The sequence below is a fragment of the Heteronotia binoei genome, chromosome 21, assembly GCF_032191835.1.
Source record: "Heteronotia binoei isolate CCM8104 ecotype False Entrance Well chromosome 21, APGP_CSIRO_Hbin_v1, whole genome shotgun sequence".
Lineage (NCBI taxonomy): Eukaryota > Metazoa > Chordata > Lepidosauria > Squamata > Gekkonidae > Heteronotia > Heteronotia binoei.
In genome coordinates this window covers 78,222,910-78,243,310 of record NC_083243.1, presented here as the reverse complement: position 1 = coordinate 78,243,310, position 20,401 = coordinate 78,222,910, and the positions used below count along the sequence as shown (strand labels likewise).

Below are 20,401 nucleotides of genomic sequence, written 5' to 3'. Positions count from 1 at the left end.
GAAAGTAGATATAAGTTTGTACATGGAAAGCCAGGTGACACTGGGAGTTTGTACTGGATCTGGGAGTGAGCAGAAATCTAACTCGGGGATTTAAGGAGGGATGTCACATAGTCAGAATGATGAGAAAGTAAAATGACTTAGCAGCATTCTGAATATTAGTGTATGTTAAGGTATGAAAGCAGAAATCCAGGTAAGAAACAAAGTTGCTGTTACCATGACAGGAGATTACACAAGCATGAAATGGGGGGTTTACTGAGGAGACAGAAAGGAAATACAATATGGTTAGTGTTGTAATGGGATAAGTGGCCTGGTAGCTCACTGAATATGGGAAGCTAAAGTATGAAAAGAATCAAGGATCAAGCAAAAGCTTTATGTTTTGACAGGAAGCTGATACGTTTCATAAAACCGGAAGCAGCAGGTTAGTTAGATCTTTGGATCAAAACAACTGAAAAGAATCTGAAAAACCCATGAGAAATACTGGACATGTTATTAGAGAGAGCCTGCTAAAAAAAACTGGTGGTCACTTAACACAAGAATAAGTCCCCCCAATATCACCTCTAATGTCACCATTAGATGCTTATCATAACAAAACTGAGGGGGGGAATAATGACTTTAGAACATATCAAGATATGATTGATAAAAATGGGATAACAAAATCTTGATAAGCAATTAACAAGGGGGAAAGATACAATCGTCTCTCTCTCTCCCTGCCCCTCTCCCCCCCCCCTCACACACACACACACACACAAACAACTTTGGGAAGGAGATTCTGTTTCAACAATGGGGACAGCTATGGACAAAAGACAAAATTCACAGCGAGTCAAGCACTTAGAGAAAACTGGTATATAATGCTCTATCGTAGCTTACACCCAAAGACACTGAGAAGACGGATAAAAATTATAAAGCATATTGGAAAGGCACAAACAGGTATAAGAAGAGGCCAGCATGGTTAACAAACAAAGTAATGGAAGCTGTAAAAGGTAAGAAGGACTCCTTTAAGCGGTGGAAAACCAGTCCAAGTGAGATTAATAAAAGGGAACACAGGCAGTGGCAAATCAAATGCAAGACTGTGATCAGGCAGGCAAAAAGGGACTATGAGGAGCATATTGCAAAAAACATAAAGACCAACAATAAAAATTTCTTCAAATATATTAGAAGTAGGAAACCAGCCAGGGAAGCAGTGGGGCCCTTGGATGACCATGGGGTAAAAGGATTACTGAAGGAGGATGGGGAAATGGCTGAGAAGCTGAATGCATTTTTTGCCTCCGTCTTCACCGTGGAAGATGAGAAGTGTTTGCCCGCCCCAGAACCACTAATATTGGAAGGGGTGTTGAAAGACCTGAGTCAGATTGAGGTGACAAAAGAGGAGGTCCTACAACTGATAGACAAATTAAAAACTAATAAGTCACCGGGTCCGGATGGCATACATCCGAGAGTTCTGAAAGAACTCAAAGTTGAACTTGTGGATCTTCTAACAAAAATCTGTAATCTTTCATTGAAATCTGCCTCTGTTCCTGAGGACTGGAAGGTAGCAAATGTCACCCCCATCTTTAAAAAGGGTTCCAGAGGAGATCCAGGAAATTACAGGCCAGTCAGTCTGACTTCAATACCGGGAAAGTTGGTAGAAACCATTATCAAGGACAGAATGAGTAGGCACATTGATGAACACAGGTTATTGAGGAAGACTCAGCATGGGTTCTGTAAGGGAAGATCTTGCCTCACTAACCTGTTACATTTCTTTGAGGGGGTAAACAAACTTGTGGACAAAGGAGACCCGATAGATGTTGTTTACCTTGACTTCCAGAAAGCTTTTGATAAAGTTCCTCATCAAAGGCTCCTTAGAAAGCTTGAGAGTCATGGAGTAAAAGGACAGGTCCTCTTGTGGATCAAAAACTGGCTGAGTAATAGGAAGCAGAGAGTGAGTATAAATGGGCAGTCTTCGCAGCGGAGGACGGTAAGCAGTGGGGTGCCGCAGGGCTCGGTACTGGGTCCCATGCTCTTTAACTTGTTCATAAATGATTTAGAGTTGGGAGTGAGCAGTGAAGTGGCCAAATTTGCGGATGACACTAAATTGTTCAGGGTGGTGAGAACCAGAGAGGATTGTGAGGAACTCCAAAGGGATCTGTTGAGGCTGGGTGAGTGGGCGTCAACGTGGCAGATGCGGTTCAATGTGGCCAAGTGCAAAGTAATGCACATTGGGGCCAAGAATCCCAGCTACAAATACAAGTTGATGGGGTGTGAACTGGCAGAGACTGACCAAGAGAGAGATCTTGGGGTCGTGGTAGATAATTCACTGAAAATGTCAAGGCAGTGTGCGTTTGCAATAAAAAAGGCCAACGCCATGCTGGGAATTATTAGGAAGGGAATTGAAAACAAATCAGCCAGTATCATAATGCCCCTGTATAAATCGATGGTGCGGTCTCATTTGGAGTACTGTGTGCAGTTCTGGTCGCCGCACCTCAAAAAGGATATTATAGCATTGGAGAAAGTTCAGAAAAGGGCAACTAGAATGATTAAAGGGCTGGAACACCTTCCTTATGAAGAAAGGTTGAAACGCTTAGGGCTCTTTAGCTTGGAGAAACGTCGACTGAGGGGTGACATGATAGAGGTTTACAAGATAATGCATGGGATGGAGAAAGTAGAGAAAGAAGTACTTTTCTCCCTTTCTCACAATACGAGAACTCGTGGGCATTCGATGAAATTGCTGAGCAGACAGGTTAAAACGGATAAAAGGAAGTACTTCTTCACCCAAAGGGTGATTAACATGTGGAATTCACTGCCACAGGAGGTGGTGGCGGCCACAAGCATGGCCACCTTCAAGAGGGGGTTAGATAAAAATATGGAGCAGAGGTCCATCAGTGGCTATTAGCCACAGTGTGTGTGTGTGTGTGTGTGTGTGTGTGTGTGTGTGTATATATATATATATATATATATATATATATATATATATATATATATATATATTTGGCCGCTGTGTGACACAGAATGTTGGACTGGATGGGCCATTGGCCTGATCTAACATGGCTTCTCTTATGTTCTTATGGAAGTGTAATCAGATAGATGGTACTTTTTACAATATGTAGTGGTCTTGTAAAAAAATCTAATAAATTCTGGACATAAATACTGCAGTTCAAAAAAATTGAATATTAAATTTTCTGTGTCACCAGAGAAAATGCTACTAGGAATTCTACCAATGAATGTGGATAGAACAATGCACGAATTGCTCAGATCTATATTAACCACAGCAAGACAAATATTTACAGCTAAGTGAAAAGTGGAGAATTGTCCAGTTCTCCAGAACTTGATAAACAGGGTGCAAAAATTTGCAGTTGTGGCAAAATTGATAAACTATATCAATCAAAGACTGAAAGGTGAATTTGAAAATAGCTTGTGAATCTTCTACGATTATTATAACCAATCTTTGTAGTTAGACATTTGAATGGTTAAATAGTACGTGATAATACTATACGACAGTTTTAATATAAAATATTAAGGATATTATTTGTGCTTTTTAAATTGCAACAAACTGTAGTGTGAAAAATTCCATAGTGGTCTTTATGAGGTCATCTACATCATATAATAGATAAGACTGATGATAAATGTGTCATGACAGTATGAGAACGCTGTAGAATATAGGTAATAGGTTGTTATACTGGTTTTTAAAATAATAGTGCTATATTATGTTAAATATATATTAGGTTATATATTTTTATGAAATATTGTCACGTTAATATGCTATATATACCAAGTTATGTATTTGCTAAACTGTTATGCCTGTACTCTACTTACACATACATGTACTTTGATTAAGATATGTCCTTAATATTTGACAAATTGTGTATATATTATGTATTTTGGAAATCACACCTAAGCATACTTGACATGCCTTTTTCCTTTTTCTTGTTTCTGAATCCCCCTTAAAAATTTTAAGATTCTTCTTTTTGGCTCCCCCTTAAAATTTTATTTTTAAAATATTGATGTGTTCAAATGTGCTTGGAAAGGAAAGCTGGTGCTGTGATGAGGGTAAGAAGTTCATTCTTGGACATATTTACTTTAAAGAGCCAAGTAGAAACACTACAAATAAATGGAAATGTACATTGGATGGGCAAGGGAAGTGTGCAGTTGAGAGATAGAGCGGATTATCCTTGGCATATGTGTGGTGCTGGAAACGCTGGAATTTGATGTATCACCCAAGGACAATGTATGAAGAGTCATTAGAAGAGGGCTAAGGACCAATCTTAGGATATCCCAACAGAGAAAAGGAATGTGAAACTTCCCCTTCTGAATAAGGCTTTAGGTAGGAAAAGAACCAGCTGAGGGCAGTCATGGAACTTTAGAGAGGGAAAGCAGGAGAACATCAAAATCAAGCCATTGTATTGAAGGCGCAGAAGATAAAGATAGAATTGAGACCACTGGGATTGGCAGTGAGGAAATTTATTATCATAAAGATAATTTCAGTAGAGGGTAAGAAATGCAAGCCAGATTGAAGGAAGTCAGTAAAGGAACTGGAGGAAGCCCAGATTAGAGGGGTTCAGAAAAGGAATTGGTGTGGAAAGTTGATACAAATGGAATTATCTTGATTTTGGAATGTGGAAGCAGATAGTGAAGTAAAATAGAGTGGGTCCAAAGATTCTCTTTTCCATTTCTCTGCCTCTTTTCCAACTGCATTCAAATATGCCACTGTTCTCCCTGAAGAGAATGGACCTCAGAAGTTGGAAGGAAAGAGGATCAAATTTCAGTTTTACTATGAAAGGAGTTAAAGTTTTGAGCAGAGAATAAGGAGTAGGCTGGCCTTAGAGAGGCATCAGATGTGGAAAAGAGCCACAGAGGATTGTTAAAGCTTTTGTGGCTCACAGAAATATTGTAGTATTGTTTAGTCCGGTAAATGGTAGACAAGAGATACACAAGGATCCATTTTCAGGAAACAAAATACTGCAGCATGGTGATGCAGTAGAGTTGTTCAAAAGTTGATAAACTGGGGGATGTGAGGGTTGTAGGCTGGTTGAGCCGGCAAAATTTTGAAAGAGGATGACTATCTCAGCATTATGGTAAGGCTAGGAATAAGGTCCATTGTGGGAATAAATAAAAATGGGCTCTAAAAAGAAGCTCTGGGCGAGTTCCCCGGCCTTGGGCACGCAGCATTTATTTGCTGTGGCATCATAGCTTGACAACGATCTTGCAGACACTGAAGCTCAGCATTCCTTTTGTCTGCAGTTTATTGTTGCTGCCTTTGCATGTCATATTCAGCCTTGCAGCTTTTAGCATCAGCATGAGCTTGTGGTATGATCTTTTTTACTTGGCATGGTTGCATTATATAGAGTATGCATTTCAAGGCAGCCATTTTCTGTAGGGGAAGTGATCTGACTTAGCTTTCCATCTCCTCTCTCTGCAGCCTCTACCTAGGAAAAGTACAGTCTTTCTCCACAGTGTGAACTAAAGCAGGAGGGAAGCAGGGTATAATGACACAGAATCCACCATTTTCTCCAGGAAAATGTCCTGTGCCATCCGGAGGGCAGTTGTAATTCTAAATGATCTCCCGCTCTCACCTGGAGTTTGGCAACACTGGTTCTCCAGGAGGAAATGGCTGGTTTGGAGGGTGGAGTCTATGGCATTGTACCTGTCTGTGGTCCCACCCCTCCTTACACCTTACCTTCTCCAGGCTCCACTCCTCAAATCTTCAGGAATTTCCCAACCTGAATTTGTCAACCCTATCTCCTTCTCAGCCAACCATCCACCCACCTTTATCTGCCCTTCTGATTTCAGCTTTCCATTTCCTTCCCCCCTCCCTGCAGCCTCGACCTAGGAAAACTAGTCTTTCTCTACAGTGAGAACCAAAGCAGTTTACATCATTCTCCTCTCCCTCTTTTGACCTGCCCAACAACCCTGTGAGATAGGTTAGGCTGAAAGTTTGTAAGTGGTCCAAAATCACCCAGGCAGCGTCCACAGCAAAAACCTGGGTCTAACAGACCCTGCTCTGAAGCACTAACTGCTATACCAAACTGGCTATCAAAAGAGGGTTGCTGCTAAACACTAGGATAACCAACCTCTAGGTGGAGATTGAAGATCTCCTAGTATCACAGCTGAACTCCAGACAACGGATCTCTCTCCCCCTGGAGAATAACTGCTTTGGAGGGCAGACTCTAAGGCATTCTATTCAGCCAAGGCCTCTCCCTTTACTAGCAGCTTCCCCAGTGGCCCAATCTTCTCCTCAGGGGTGGCCAAACTGCAGCTCAGCAGCCACATGTGGCTTTTTCACACATATTGTGCGGCTCTTGAAGCCCCCCCCCCACTCCATCAACCAGCTAAGAGAAGGCATCTGTCTCTTTAAATCACTTTGCCAAGCCAGCCAGTAGCTTGGAGAATGCATTTAAAGTTAAAGTTGCTTTATTTTCCTTCCTTCCACCCACTCACCCATCTATCTTGAGGCTCTCAAACATCTGATGTTCATGTCTTGTGGCTTTCAAACATTTATTTATTTATTCGATTTATATCCCGCCCTCCCCACCAAGGTGGGCTCAGGGCGGCTGATGCTTATTCTATGTGGCTCTTACATTAAGCAAGTTTGGTCACCCCTGTTCTTCTATCTTGGGGGCGAGGCTGAGAGGAAGAGGGAGGGAGTGGCAGGAAAGAGGCACCCATCATGGCTCTGTGAAAATGCTCCCAGCAGGGCCAGGCTTTGCTGCCTAGTCACATTACCACCTTCATTCCCTGTCTTGTCACCATCTCTCCACCGCTGCTGCCTACTTTGTTTTCTGAATGCCACAGAAAGTGGGTAGGTGACAGCATGCGGGAGAGAGTGGACACAGCCAATGGAACACAATGGAACTTGAGTGGTGGTTGATGAGCCAATGGCTGATGCAGTGCACAATGGCTGATGGAGTTCAATGGGAGAGCCGGAAAGTGCCAATTTGTAATTCTGTAGATAGTCTCATGATTTTTGCGTTACTAATTTAATTGAATAAAACTTTGTCTTACATTTCATTAACAACAAAGATGTCATAGGAGTAGAATCATAGAGTTGGAAGGGTCTCCAGGGTCATCTAGTCCAACCCCCTGCACAATGCAGGAAACCAGTGGGTTGAAATTAAATCAAAAGAGTTTCCAGCTCAACATTAGGAGGAACTTCCTGACCATTAGAGCTGTTCCTCAGGAGTTGGTGGGCTCTCCACCAACTCCTTGGTAACCAGTTTGGTGTAGTGGTTAAGTGTGCGGACTCTTATCTGGGAGAACCGGGTTTGATTCCCCACTCCTCCACTTGCACCTGCTGGAATGGCCTTGGGTCAGCCATAGCTCTGGCAGAGGTTGTCCTTGAAAGGGCAGCTGCTGTGAGAGCCCTCTCAGCCCCACCCACCTCACAGGGTGTCTGTTGTGGGGGAGGAAGGTAAAGGAGATTGTGAGCCGCTCTGAGACTCTTCGGAGTGGAGGGCGGGATATAAATCCAATTTCTTCTTCTTCCTTCCTTGGAGGTTTTTAAACAGAGGCTAGATGTCCATCTGTCAGCAATGAAGATCCTGTGAATTTAGAAGGTATTTGTGAGTTTCCTGCATTGTGCATGGTGTTGGACTATATGACCCTGGAGATCCCTTCCAACTCTATGATTCTATGATTTTGTAGGGGAAATATAACCATATCCAGTTAAACAGCTGTATCTTTCTGGATTTTTTCTCCAGTAGTAAGCAAATCTTTAATGTTGTGTCTAATTGATCTTCATGAATGTATAAAGTAAATGAGGAATAGCTAGATTTGATCTTTATAGATTTTAATTAACTGTAAGTCTTCCAAAATTTCCTTTTGGGTATAGATAAGATTTTTCAGCATAGTTGTGTTTGTATCCAAATGGTTTCCCCTGTGTCTGCCTTTAGAAAGGGGGTCACATACAAGTCGAATTGCTTCCTTCACTGATTGACCTTGAGTACAGACAAAATTGAAATAGGAAGCCTGTTTTTTAACAAATGTGGGAACTGATGTAGAAAGGAAGAATATAATACATCTCTTGCTTCATGAACTGAAATTATTAGTGTTTTGCCCAATGTACATCTGTATATACTAACACAAAAAGACTTAAGTGAACAGTTACAGCTCTAAAAAGAAATGAAAAGCAAACTTGTGGTGCGTGTTTGTTTGTTTTTTTAAACGTGTAAAATGCTTGTTTCTGCAGTGGTTTGTAAACTATGACAAGAGCAGTTGAGATTGTCAAATTTGCCCACCCATGTGGCTTGCTTCAGTTACCTCATGTAAATGGACTTCTCATTTTTAGAATTACTTTTAGACATCTTTATAAGCTGTATTAAATATGTAACCTTATTCACTTTAAAAAAAAAACAGAGGACTTCGTCAAATTAAAATAGGGTTGCCAGGTTCTACTTGGCTCCGGGCAGGAGATGATCCTCACATGTGTGGCATGATGTCACCTGGAAGTGCCATCGTCATGCGGGGACACTCTAGCAATGGGTAAAAACTATGGCACCATAGTGTTTTCACCCAAATTTTTAGAGTGCCCCCTACGTGACATGCCCGGCATGACGATGTCACTTCTGGGTAATGTAATTGTGCTGGGCATGTCGTGCACGACAGAGCTTTTTTGAGGCAGGGATCGCTGGGGCCACCTCCATGCCAGCAGGCTGGAGGCCCCCAAACCAGGGAACCCCCACCCCCAGTGGGAGGCTGGGAACCCTACACTTAAAACACCAACAACTATTACATGAGTACCAGGCTTAGCCATGGCAAGATGCTATCTCATAGTAAATTTTCTTACAGAGTCTTAGCTGGTCATCTTAAGTTGGCAAGGTTCATTAAATCCCAATTTTTTTTTAAAGCGCTCCATTTTTTGACAGGGATGATTGAAGTTTCCAGTGCCTAGTAGATCTCTAACAAGGGACATCAGTGGATCAAAATGCAACTAAATATATGAGCCAGATGACAGGCAATAATGGGCTCTACTTCTGTATTTTATTTTTTATTTTAAAGCAACTGCAAGGGGCTCTGATTGTGGTCAGGAAAAGGGTGCTGGAACTTCAGATTTTACTTAAAGTTTGGAGTTTTCCCTTTCCAGTTCTACATTTTTTAAAAAAGGTCAGAGTTAGTCATAGATCTACTACTTTGCATATTTGGCCATAATGGAAGCTGTAAAAGGTAAGAAGGATTCCTTTAAGCAGTGGAAAGCTAGTCCAAGTGAGGTTAATAAAAGGGAACACAGGCTGTGGCAAATAAAATGCAAGTCTGTGATCAGGCAGGCAAAAAGGGACTATGAGGAACATATTGCAAAAAAACATAAAGACTAATAATAAAAATTTCTTCAAATACATTAGAAGCAGGAAACCAGCCATGGAAACAGTGGGGCTTTTAGATGACCAAGGAGTAAAAGGGTTACTGAAGGATGATAGGGAAATGGCTGAGAAGCTGAATGCATTCTTTGCCTCTGTCTTCACTGTGGAAGATGAGAAGTGTTTGCCCACTCCAGAACCGCTGATCTCGGGAGGGGTGTTGAAAGACCTGAGTCAGATTTAAGTGTCGAGAGAGGAGGTCCTACGACTGATAGACAGTTTAAAAACTGATAGTCACCAGGCCTGGATGGCATACATCCAAGAGTTCTGAAAAAACTCAAAGGTGAAATTGTAGAACTCCTGACAACAATAATCTTCCATTAAAATCTACTTCTCTTCCTGAGGACTGGAAGGTAGCTATTGTCACCTCCATCTTTTAAAAGGGTTTCAGAGGAGATCCGGGAAATTACAGGCCAGTCAGTCTGACTTCAATACCAGGAAAGTTAGTGGAGGCTATTATTAAAGAGAGAATGAGTAGGCACATTGATGAACACAAGTTATTGAGGAAGACTCAGCATGGGTTCTGTAAGGGAAGATCTTGTCTCACTAACCTGTTAGTTCTTTGAGGGGGTGAACAAACATGTGGACAAAGGGGACCCAATAGATGTTCTTTACCTTGATTTCCAGAAAGCTTTTGATAAAGTTCCTCTCAAAGGCTCCTTAGTGAGCTCGAGAGTCATGGGGTAAAAGGACAAGTCCTCTTGTGGATCAAAAACTGGCTAATTAATAGGAAACAGAGTGAGTATAAATGGACAATTTTCTTAGTGGAAGGTGGTGAGCAGTGGGGTGCCACAGGACTCAGTACTGGGTCCGATGCTTTTTAACTTGTTCATTAATGGTTTGGAGTTGGGAGTAAGCAGTGAAATGGCTAATTTTGCAGATGACACTAAATGGTTCAGGGTGGTGAGAACCAGAGAGGATTGTGAGGCACTCCAAAGGAATCTGTCAAGGCTGGGCGAGTGGGTATCAACGTGGCAAATGAGATTCAACATAACCAAGTGCAGAGTAATGCACATTGGGGCCAGAAATCCTAACTATAAATACAAGTTGGTGGGGTGTGAACTGGAGGATACTGACCAAGAGAGGGATCTTGGGATTGTGGTAGATAATGCACTGAAAATGTTGAGACAATGTGCAACTGCAATAAAAAAGGCCAACACTATGCTGGGAATTTTTAGGAAGGGAATTGAAAACAAATCAGCCAGTATCATAATGCCACTGTATAAATCGATGGTGCGGCCTCATTTGGAGTACTGTGTACAATTCTGATCACCGCACCTCAAAAAATATAGCATTGGGAAAAGTGCAGAAAAGGACAACTAGAATGATTAAAGGGTTAGAACACTTTCCCTATGAAGAAAGGTTAAAACGTTTGGGGCTCTTTAGTTTGAATAAACGTCGACTGCAAGGTGACATGATAGAGGTTTACAAGATTATGCATGGAATAGAGAAGGTAGAGAAAGAAGTACTTTTCTCCCTTTCTTACAATACAAGAACTTGCGGGCACTCAATGAAATTGCTGAGCAGTTGGGTTAGAACAGATAAAAGGAAGTACTTTTTCACCCAAAGGATGATGAACACATGGAATTCACTGCCACAGGAGGTGGTGGCAGCTACAAGCATAGCAAGCTTCAAGAGATGATTGAATAAACATATGGTGCAGAGGCCCATCAATGGTTACTAGCCACAGCGTATTGTTGGAACTCTGTCTGGGGCAAGTGATGCTCTGCATTATAGGTGCTTGGAAGGGGCAAGAATGTGAGGGCTTCTAGTGTTCTGGCCTCACTGATGGACCTTCTGATGGCACTGGGGGTGGTGGTTTGTCCATTGTGTGACAGAGTGTTGGACTGGATGGGCCTTTGGCCTGATCCAACATGGCTTCTCTTATGTTCTTATAATACTACTGATGGTATTTCAGTTACCATTTTCAAGAAGGTACTGGTTCTTTTTCTTTGGGAACTGGGTAGAAATCATCTCTATCTGATAGCAAACCAACATTTTCCATTGAGCCTAACGTATATGTCTTTGAAAGTTTTGTAACAATTCTCTCTTAAATTCTGACATTCAAAAACATTTGTAGATGACAAGAGCTGCAGTTCATCAGGGATTGCACATTGTAATTATTTTCCCACTTTGCAGTATAAACTCTGAAGCTTCTTAATTTCTAATAAAAGATGAAACTTAAGATAGAATACTTTCTTTTTTACAGATTTGTCTCTAGATAATTGCTGCCTGAGTAGGATATGTAATTTGTATTGATTGTCCCACGGTGAATAGCCCATTGGAAATAGCTTTTGGGGGAGGTGAAAGTAAAAGATTTTTAAAAATAAGCCATTGCGTGAAATTGTCTAGAACAAAAAAAAATCAGATGAAGTGAAACTTCTAAACTAATTTAGTCTTGAAAATAAATATTTTGGGGTTGGTTGGCTGTACCCCTTGTTCTCACTTCAGCTGTGTGTGTGGCCTCTTTCCTTGGGCAGCAAACAATCTTGCATACCTCAACACAGGGAGCCAGGTGAGTGATTAGTTGCAAGAATGGCCTAAATGTATAATGATTTTATAAATATTGGCTAGCTTCTGGAACATCTGGTACACTATGTCCCAGTTGTGCATGCTGCACTTCCTAGGAAGCTCAACTCATTTATTAAAAGTAGACATTATGCAATTGATTCCCATTTGGATGTACTTCACACACACCCCTTTTGTTTCCTTGGTTATTCTGAGATTGTTTTCAGTGCTGCTTTAATTTGAACTTTTCATAGGGTTATTTTGTTAATAGCCAAGCCATTCTGTCCAACCATCTGGCTTTCATGTACCCATCTTCCCCTTGTGTATTCATGGCAAAAAATAGTTGCCACTGCAGCTGAGCTTACAAACTATAAGCTACAGTTGCCCAGCAAACCAGAACTGGAAACTCTGAACAAACTATGGTTTCCAGTTCTGGTTTAGAGAGCACATACAAACTTCATCTGTCTAGTTCTGATGTAGGGCAGAGTACATTTTGCCATGCAAGAGAGACTGCTAGAGCAAGCAAGAATAAGGCAAGAATGCATAAGTCAAAGGCTCATGTGAATCAGGCCACTCTTTAAATGGCTAATAAAAGCCAGACTTAACCAGCCCTCTGCTTTCTCCACAACCTCTGTGCTCTCATTCCAGCACCTGAGTGGCAGCTTGGAGGAGAGTAGGTTGACAATAGAGAAAAGAGAAAAAAACCATGGCACCTCCACCAGGAAAAGAGCAAGCTGGGCACAGTGGGGTGTTGTAGACTGTACTTCCCTTTCTCCATAGCCACCTTGGTCTCCTGTATGTACCTTAGCAATCTCACTCTGTCTTGTCTAAAGTGCAAGAAAGTGAAAAGGCAGAGAGGGATGTAAAAGGACATACAGTCTTCTTGCAAAGCGAGACTTCACAAGGCTGTTGGCTGGCTCACAGTGTGCTTCCTTTATTTCCCTCTCCTGTCTTCTTGCTGTGTCCCCCAGAAGTTAGCAGAGCAGGCTCCTGTAGCAGTTAGCCAAATATGTCAAACAGGCTCTGTAGAAGAAAGACAGGCATCCTTTACCAACAGAGTTTGGTGAGAGTTTAGTTGGCAAGCCATGCTAGTGAGATTTGGATTTCTTGTACCCCTCCCCCCAATTTGTAAGGTGGATTTATTTAGTTTTCAGTCCAGTGCTTCGCTAAGAATAAGTCCCATGAAGCAAAGTGGGAATCATATGCATCTTCATGATCTGTGGGTTTGGGGACCTTTAAATTTGATGGTTTCTCAAACCACCTGACTGTCTTGGGTGGTGAAGAGGGAAAGAGAAGGAAGGAGAAGAAAGGGTAATTTCATTGTTAATGTGGGCTCAAGATAAAGCTAACAGATTTATTTTTACAACACTTCTCCATTATGATGATGATAAAGTTGTGGAGATACTGGTGTTCTATGTATGAGACTGGATCAATATATGCAGCTGGATGAGGTGATGGAATGGGGCATACTGCTATTGAATGCTAGGCCATAAAATGTAACTTCTTAAATGCAGAAAACTTAGCTTAGAGATTCTAATTTAAGAACATGTTGGATCAGGCCAATGGCCCATGCAGTCCAACAACAACAAAACAACATGCAATGGCCCATGCAAAACAACAACAACAACAGATGCCAGCAGGAGGTCCACTAGTGGGGCTAGGACACTAATAACCCTCCCACTGTTGCCCCCCACCCCAAGCACCTCTGCCCCAAACAGAGAGTTCCATCTATACCCTGTGGCTAATAGCCACTGATGGGCCTCTGCTCCATATGTTTATCCAATCCCCTCTTGAAACTTGAAGGGACCTGTTAACATAAACAAGCATTTAAAAATATTCAGCTAATAGAATTCTGGAGAACTTGAAAACTTACTCATTGTTGAGTATCATAAGCAACATTCAAGTCCTTCACTTCAGGTACATGAGAGCTGGCTAAGGTTCAGCTGTGGTAGAGAAAGACAACTAATTGCTCTCATAATAAAAAAAAACCCTATGATTATATATTTAAGATTAATATGTATGTATGTATATTATGTTGGTGTGGAAGTACAGGGGACATACAGTAGTCATATGGCTTTCTGGTTGAGAGTAATTGTGAATGTGGGTCTCACCAAACTGCAGAATACCACCACAATAAACTGATCTCAATCTGTTTCTGGAAACTTCTATAAATAAGCTGTGTAGTTGTGCTTTGGGATATCTCCTTCAATCTGGGTGTGCTGGGGGGATTTTTTTTATGTTATGTGTAATTTCAGCTGGCCAAGTTCATGAGAATATGTTCAGTTTTGAAATACATGGCCTTATTCCAAGATGTAAGCCATTACCATCTACATCTTTGAGTTGTGGGATAGCAACAGGGGAGAATCAAAACAAATGGAACTTGGAAAAAATCTCCAGTTTATTTTCCAAATAGAAGAGTCCTGTGGGAGTCCTGTGCCATATCAATTTCCTCAAACCAGATTAAACTGACTCATTTTCTGCCTTTGAATATTGTACTGCTTCTAAAGAGAACGTAAATTTCAGCACAGCTTGATACTTCCTGACTGCTCTACCTGCCCCCTCTATAATAAGGGGGAGAGTAAGACACTGAAAGTTCCAGCCATGGTGTGCATGTTGAGTTTTGAATTCACTGCATTTAGTAGGGTTTATTCTCAAGTATATATAGAATTGCATACTTCATGTTCTTGGAAATAATACCTGACTCCTCAAAATTACTACTAAGAACAAGGTTCTGATGAGCTGGTTAAATGTTTTTTATACCATCAGCACTAACAACTGAAAGTGCTAACTCCAGAGTACAGTAGGCTTTTCATAGTTATGGTGAACAGTGTTACTTGGAATAATTTTCTGATATGTGGCTTCAAGGCAAGCATAGATATATTTGTTATATTTGAAAGTTGAAGAGTTCACATGTTGTTTATATGTCTGTCTTACTGAAACAACTTTGTAAAAATGCTTTTTAAAATGTCACATTAGTGAGTGAGTGCTGGCTATGCAGCTTCAGATGTGGATTTCTAGACCCTTTTCAATCAGTGTTCAAACCTGGGTTTGAGAAAGAAACAGCCTTGGTTACTTTGACTTGTCATCTTTGCTAGGGGAGTACACTCTTTCCTCCTCCCCTGTTTTTTTTAGTCCTGGGCTTTCATATTTCTAGTCCAGGCTGTAGCCATGGGAAGGCCCTGTGGGAGCACTGCCCCAAATTTCCAGGTTCAGCCGCCTGCCTTCTGGGGGGACCTTCATGGTGCAGCCAGTTTTTTTTTTCTTTTGGCCATAGCTGAGCAGGGCACAGTGCACTGCAGCAGCAAAAGCAGCAGACAGAGAGGAGGGAGGCAGAGAAAGCCACATGGAATGGGGGTGAGGACGGATGGAGCTGCTGGCTGCAGAGTGCCAGGGTTGGGGAGAGAGAGATGGAAGAAAACCTTCCTGCTTGCACGCGAGGTGCCATCCCTTCTTGACTCCAAGTTTTAGGGTTGGCCTCGACTTGGCCGTTTTCAGAGTCTCCAGCTTTTGCCCCTACCCTAGAAAGCTTTTGAGAAGTGGCAAGGCCCGCAGTGGATGGGGCATGTCCCCTGACTTTTTAAAAAGCTCCCTGACTTTTAAAATCCTGGCTACAGCCCTGCTCTAGTCTGGGTACACATGGTTAAAGGTAAAGGTAGTCCCCTGTGCAAGCACCAGTCATTTTCGACTCTGGAGTGACGTTGCTTTCACAAGGGAGGGAGGGACGGTGGCTCAGTGGTAGAGCATCTGCTTGGGAAGCAGAAGGTCCCAGGTTCAATCACTGGCATCTCCAAAAAAGGGTCCAGGCAAATAGGTGTGAAAAACCTCAGCTTGAGACCCTGGAGAGCTGCTGCAAGTCTGAGAAGACAATACTGACTTTGATAGACCAAGGGTCTGATTCAGTGTAAGGCAGCTTCATATGTTCATGTTCAACCTTTTCACGGTAGACTTTTTACGGGGTGGTTTGCCATTGCCTTCCCTAGTCATCTACATTTCCCCCAACAAACTGGGTACTCATTATATCGACCTCGGAAGGATGGAAGACTGAGTCAACCTCGAGCCAGCTACCTGAACCAGCTTCCGCTGGGATCAAACTCAGGTCGTGAGCAGAGGGCTCCGACTGCAGTACTACAGCTTTACCGCTCTGCGGTTAGAACTGGGCTGATTTCTAGATAGCAAACCTATGTGAGAATGAATGTTTGTATTTTCTGACCGAGAGATTTGCCGTATCCATCTTTCCATGACTGGAAGAAATAATAAAGTGCATAGTAATATACATCTTTATATTGATTTATATTAGCCAAACTAATCAGTTTCTAGGAAAATCTTTGAAAATCTGTTTTTCTTAGTGCAGTTGTGGTAAAATAAGGTCAATCTGGAACCTGCTTTGTTAGCATTGTGTCATTTTTCTATTTTCTGCTGTAGTGCAACATATATATGTCTGTATTCAAAATTGATATGAAGCATTTAGTTTAACTTTCTTAGACTTCTGTAAGAAAATAAGAGGAACACGTGAACATCCATACTGAGGAATAATGTCAAAGGCAAACTAACATCTACCTCTAATAGGTATGCTGTTCTGTGCGGTCAGTACTCAGAACATGAAGGTATACAAAAACGCATTCAAGCTGGGCACGTGTTCAAGGTATGTAGACTTGCTTATGATATATCTAGTTGGTGGAATTGTACCTATATCAAGGAATTTTGGAGATTAATCCAATGTCAAATTCGCAAAAATCACAGGCTATCTGATTCCTTTCACTCCTGAACTAGTGCTTCTCAATTTTTGGCAATCTACTAAGATCCCCTCAATTTGACAAGATCTGATTGCCTTTCTATGTGCAGCCACAAGGTCACTAATAGTGACATCAAGGAAAAATATTAAACCTCCAGCAGTTTGGGCTTGGTATCAACGTATTTGGGATTATTACATAATGGGGAAAAATGGATTAACAGTCACAAACTGATAATCTCACTTTATTGAAAGATTGTAGGTAACCCATAGAATTTATTGTAAACAATGATTCACTTTTTCACTATTATCCATTAGAAGTGCTAACACTATGAAGTTTCATACATGTTTATCTTTCTCAGATATTACAAAGACCTGGTATGTATTGGGTAGCTATTCTGTATTACTCTGTTAATGTTTGTTATATATTGTATGTTGCTCATGTTATTTAAAATAAACTTTTTAAAAATCTAGTTCTGAACGGGCCCACAGAATGTGGATTTTTTAAAAGTCCTGCAAAATGGAACCAGGGGTGCATGGCGGATTTCTCTACCAATCTGAAGACAGCTCCAGGTTTGCAGAAAAATCTGAAATCTACAAATATTTATTTGGGGAATTAAAACCCTTCAAAATAATAGAAGCAACATCTGCAGCTTTGAGGGAAAAATGCACACTGAGCCCTACTAGACTACTTGGCTATACTGGGGGCTGCTTTTGCAACACCAACAATATTACCCAGTCTCCAAGCCTGGGTAAAGTGAAGTCATGGGGAAGGAGCAGGAATGGACTGGGAAACCAAAACAGTCCAGGAAAAGGTCCCCCTGTCCCACATTTCCTCTGATGGAGGAGAACTCAGTGGGGCCAGGCCAAGTGGTAACCACCAGTGATTCACTACCCACCTGACTTGTCAGGGCCTGGTGACTCACTACTCATACAGCTTGGCTACACTTTTCCCAGGGAGAGGCTTCCAGGGTCAAGGAAAACTGAAGACTGGAGAGAGAGGGAGGATAAAGGTAGGTTGGTTTGTTGATGGGTGGGAAAGAGAGAAGGAAGCAGGAAAAGGGAATGAGATATGGGGACTGCCAAGGGAGAGAAAGAAGAAATAAGGGGAAATACATGGGGAAGTGATGTGACCCTTTCCCTGGAAGTCTTTGTGGGTCTCATGTTTTAACTTTTATATTTTAAAATGTTGCTATTACAAGGGGGAAAAAGAGGACATTGTAGATTTTGCTGAAAATTTACAAACATTGTAGGAAGGGCATAAAATATAGTGTAAAGCTGAGATTATACAATGTTTTTTAAAAGTCAGGTTGAGATTCAGCTTGGGATCATGACACTGGGCTGGGGGGAGGAGCTTAAGCCTTCATTATGCAGCTTCCTTGAGCCAAGAGCTGGCTTGAGAAAGAACCTATTTGCTCAGCTGCAGGGTTCTATATGCAGTATTCACAGCATATGAAATCCAACAGTGGAACAAATTAGGTCATTTCAGTTTGGGAATTTAGTGCTTGGGAATATATCTCCCTCTGTCATGGTTCTGAACTGAATTAGGCCACAGTGCATTTGGGAATTTTGGTTTCCTGATATTTGGTTGAGGGAGCCCCAACCAGATTTGTGCCTGATGTAATGCTTAGTTTTTACTTTAGCTGTTGTTTAGCACATCTCTGTGGACTCATTCACACACAGAGTTGTGTGGGTGCTGGTTGCTTACCATGGGATTCTGCACCCCTGGGGATTGTTTGTATGGGTAACCAAGCAACCACATGGGCTGGGCCCATTGCCTGGGACTTCCTCAACTGACCCACGCAGTTGCTGCCCTTCTTCTGGTTACTGGTTTACATTTACTGTCCAGTAATATGGTATCACGCAGTGAAAAGCAGCTCAGTGAATGTATGCATGTGATGCAATTTGTGAGCTGTCATGGAATTAGGGCTGGACTGAGCCTCAGTTATCTGCCTATGCTAACCCAGTACTACTTAGTTTCTATATTAATTAATCTATAGCTGAAACTTTAGTTCTGTTTCCCAGGACGCTTTAGGATGCTTCACATCACATTGATGTAACCCTCCTGGCTCAGATAACAGCTGTCTTTTAGCCTCACTTGACTTTTGCATTTTGGAAAGTTTACATACTATCAAATTATAAATAGAGTATCAGCCTAGCTTCCTGAGGCTGTCTTAGTTAATCTTCTATAGTTACTTACTTCAGTTGAGAATGGAAGATGAAATAGTCAAGGATGTTATGATAAAATGGGCACAAAATATTGACTTCAGTTATGGAAAACTAACATCAAAATTACAAAGTTGGTAGCCTTCAAAGAAAATCTCTACAAAATGTTTTACATGGCACCAGTTAGATTAGCTAAAATATATCCAGAAATATCCAATGTGTGTTGGAAATGTAATGAGCAAATAGGTACTTTTTACTATATGGGGTGGTCATGTAAGAGGGCAAAACACTTTTGAGTAAAAGTTCATGAGATTTACAAAAAATCTTAAAAATGTATATACCATTTAAACCAGAAATGTTTTTATTAAATGTGATGCCTCAAATGCTAGATAAGAAAAATAGATATCTGACTATTCATATGGCAACTGCTGCAGGAATCTTGTTTGCTAAATACTGGGGGGGGGGGGGATTACCTGCTATGGAAATTCTGTTAGAGAAAATTGTAGATACAGCCAAATTGGACATTTTAACAACTTTATTGAAAGAAGGATCTAAGCAGGAAGCTATAGATAATTGGACTATTCTGTATGAATGGTTACGAAAGACTTGAGATAGGGATATATCCGATAACAAAACCAACTTTGAAATTGAGAACCTATTGAATATGGAGGTGGAAACTGATGTTGAAATTATATATATTCGTTGTTTCATTTACTGTGTTTTTCCTTTGGTATTAGCCGCTTTCTCCATCCATTTACTTATATGCATTCAAACAAATAATAATAAAAAGATTTTTTAAAAAATCTTGACTCTCTGAGTCAACTAGCTTAATCCAGCTTTCCCAAACCCTCATGACTCGAGAGATAGAAAGGGTTGAGCTCTATATGCCAGACACTCGTTACAGCATAGATTGACAGTTACATTGGCTCCTATGGATGGGAAAAGGTACTTAATATGTGAATGTAGTTTTGTTCCTAGTTGATCTTGACAACAACACATTTTCTCTGGGTCTTGACGAGAGCATCCAAGGGTATCCTTTATAAACTTACTGGGCACAATGTTTAAGTATTGAATGTTGATTAATGGTGCAAGAGTCTTATATTTTTAAATTAATTTACATTTGGGGTTGAAGTTAAATAAATAAGAGGTTTTTTAGAACAACTGTCTCTCTTTCTTAATGCATCTGGGAATATCAGCTTCTCTCCCTCCCCAAATGAACACAATGGAAATGGGAGTGCATGAATGGGTGCTTGCACCCCTAATTTCCCCAGCATGAACATAAAAGGAAAATTTCTTCCTTACATCTTAGAAGGTCTTTTAAAATGTAAATTGAGTTTAGCAGAGTAATTAATAGGGGACAATACCTTGTGGGATAGATTATGTCATTAGCAAGTACTGTATTATTGGCCTTCAGTAAATTTGTATTTAGATAAGTAAAAATCTTACCAATGAGATTTATCATTATACCGATGAAAGGATCACAGGTTTTCCTGAAATTTTTACAAATTTCACTTGCTTAATGAGTTTAACCTCTTTGCTGTACATCTCTTTAGAAACATGTAGACCAAGCAATTGCTCTGAAACCAGATGACCCCAAATCTTTCTATCTCCTGGGCCGATGGTGTTACCAGGTAAATGATACGGTTTTTTACTTCTGCTGTTCATGAGGCATCAT

The 20,401-nt window shown here is 41.1% G+C and overlaps 1 protein-coding gene across 3 annotated transcripts in view; it reads left to right on the top strand.

Annotated features, from left to right (window-relative positions):
- The window catches only part of RMDN3 (regulator of microtubule dynamics 3), a 79,935-nt gene that overhangs the window by 29,208 nt on the left and 30,326 nt on the right, over positions 1–20,401 (top strand). For all 3 annotated transcript variants that reach the window (XM_060261348.1, XM_060261349.1, XM_060261350.1), the window contains exons 8-9: positions 16,398–16,473; positions 20,280–20,357. In XM_060261348.1, coding sequence (XP_060117331.1) covers positions 16,398–16,473; positions 20,280–20,357 — 154 coding nt within the window. The remainder of the gene's footprint in view (positions 1–16,397; positions 16,474–20,279; positions 20,358–20,401) is intronic.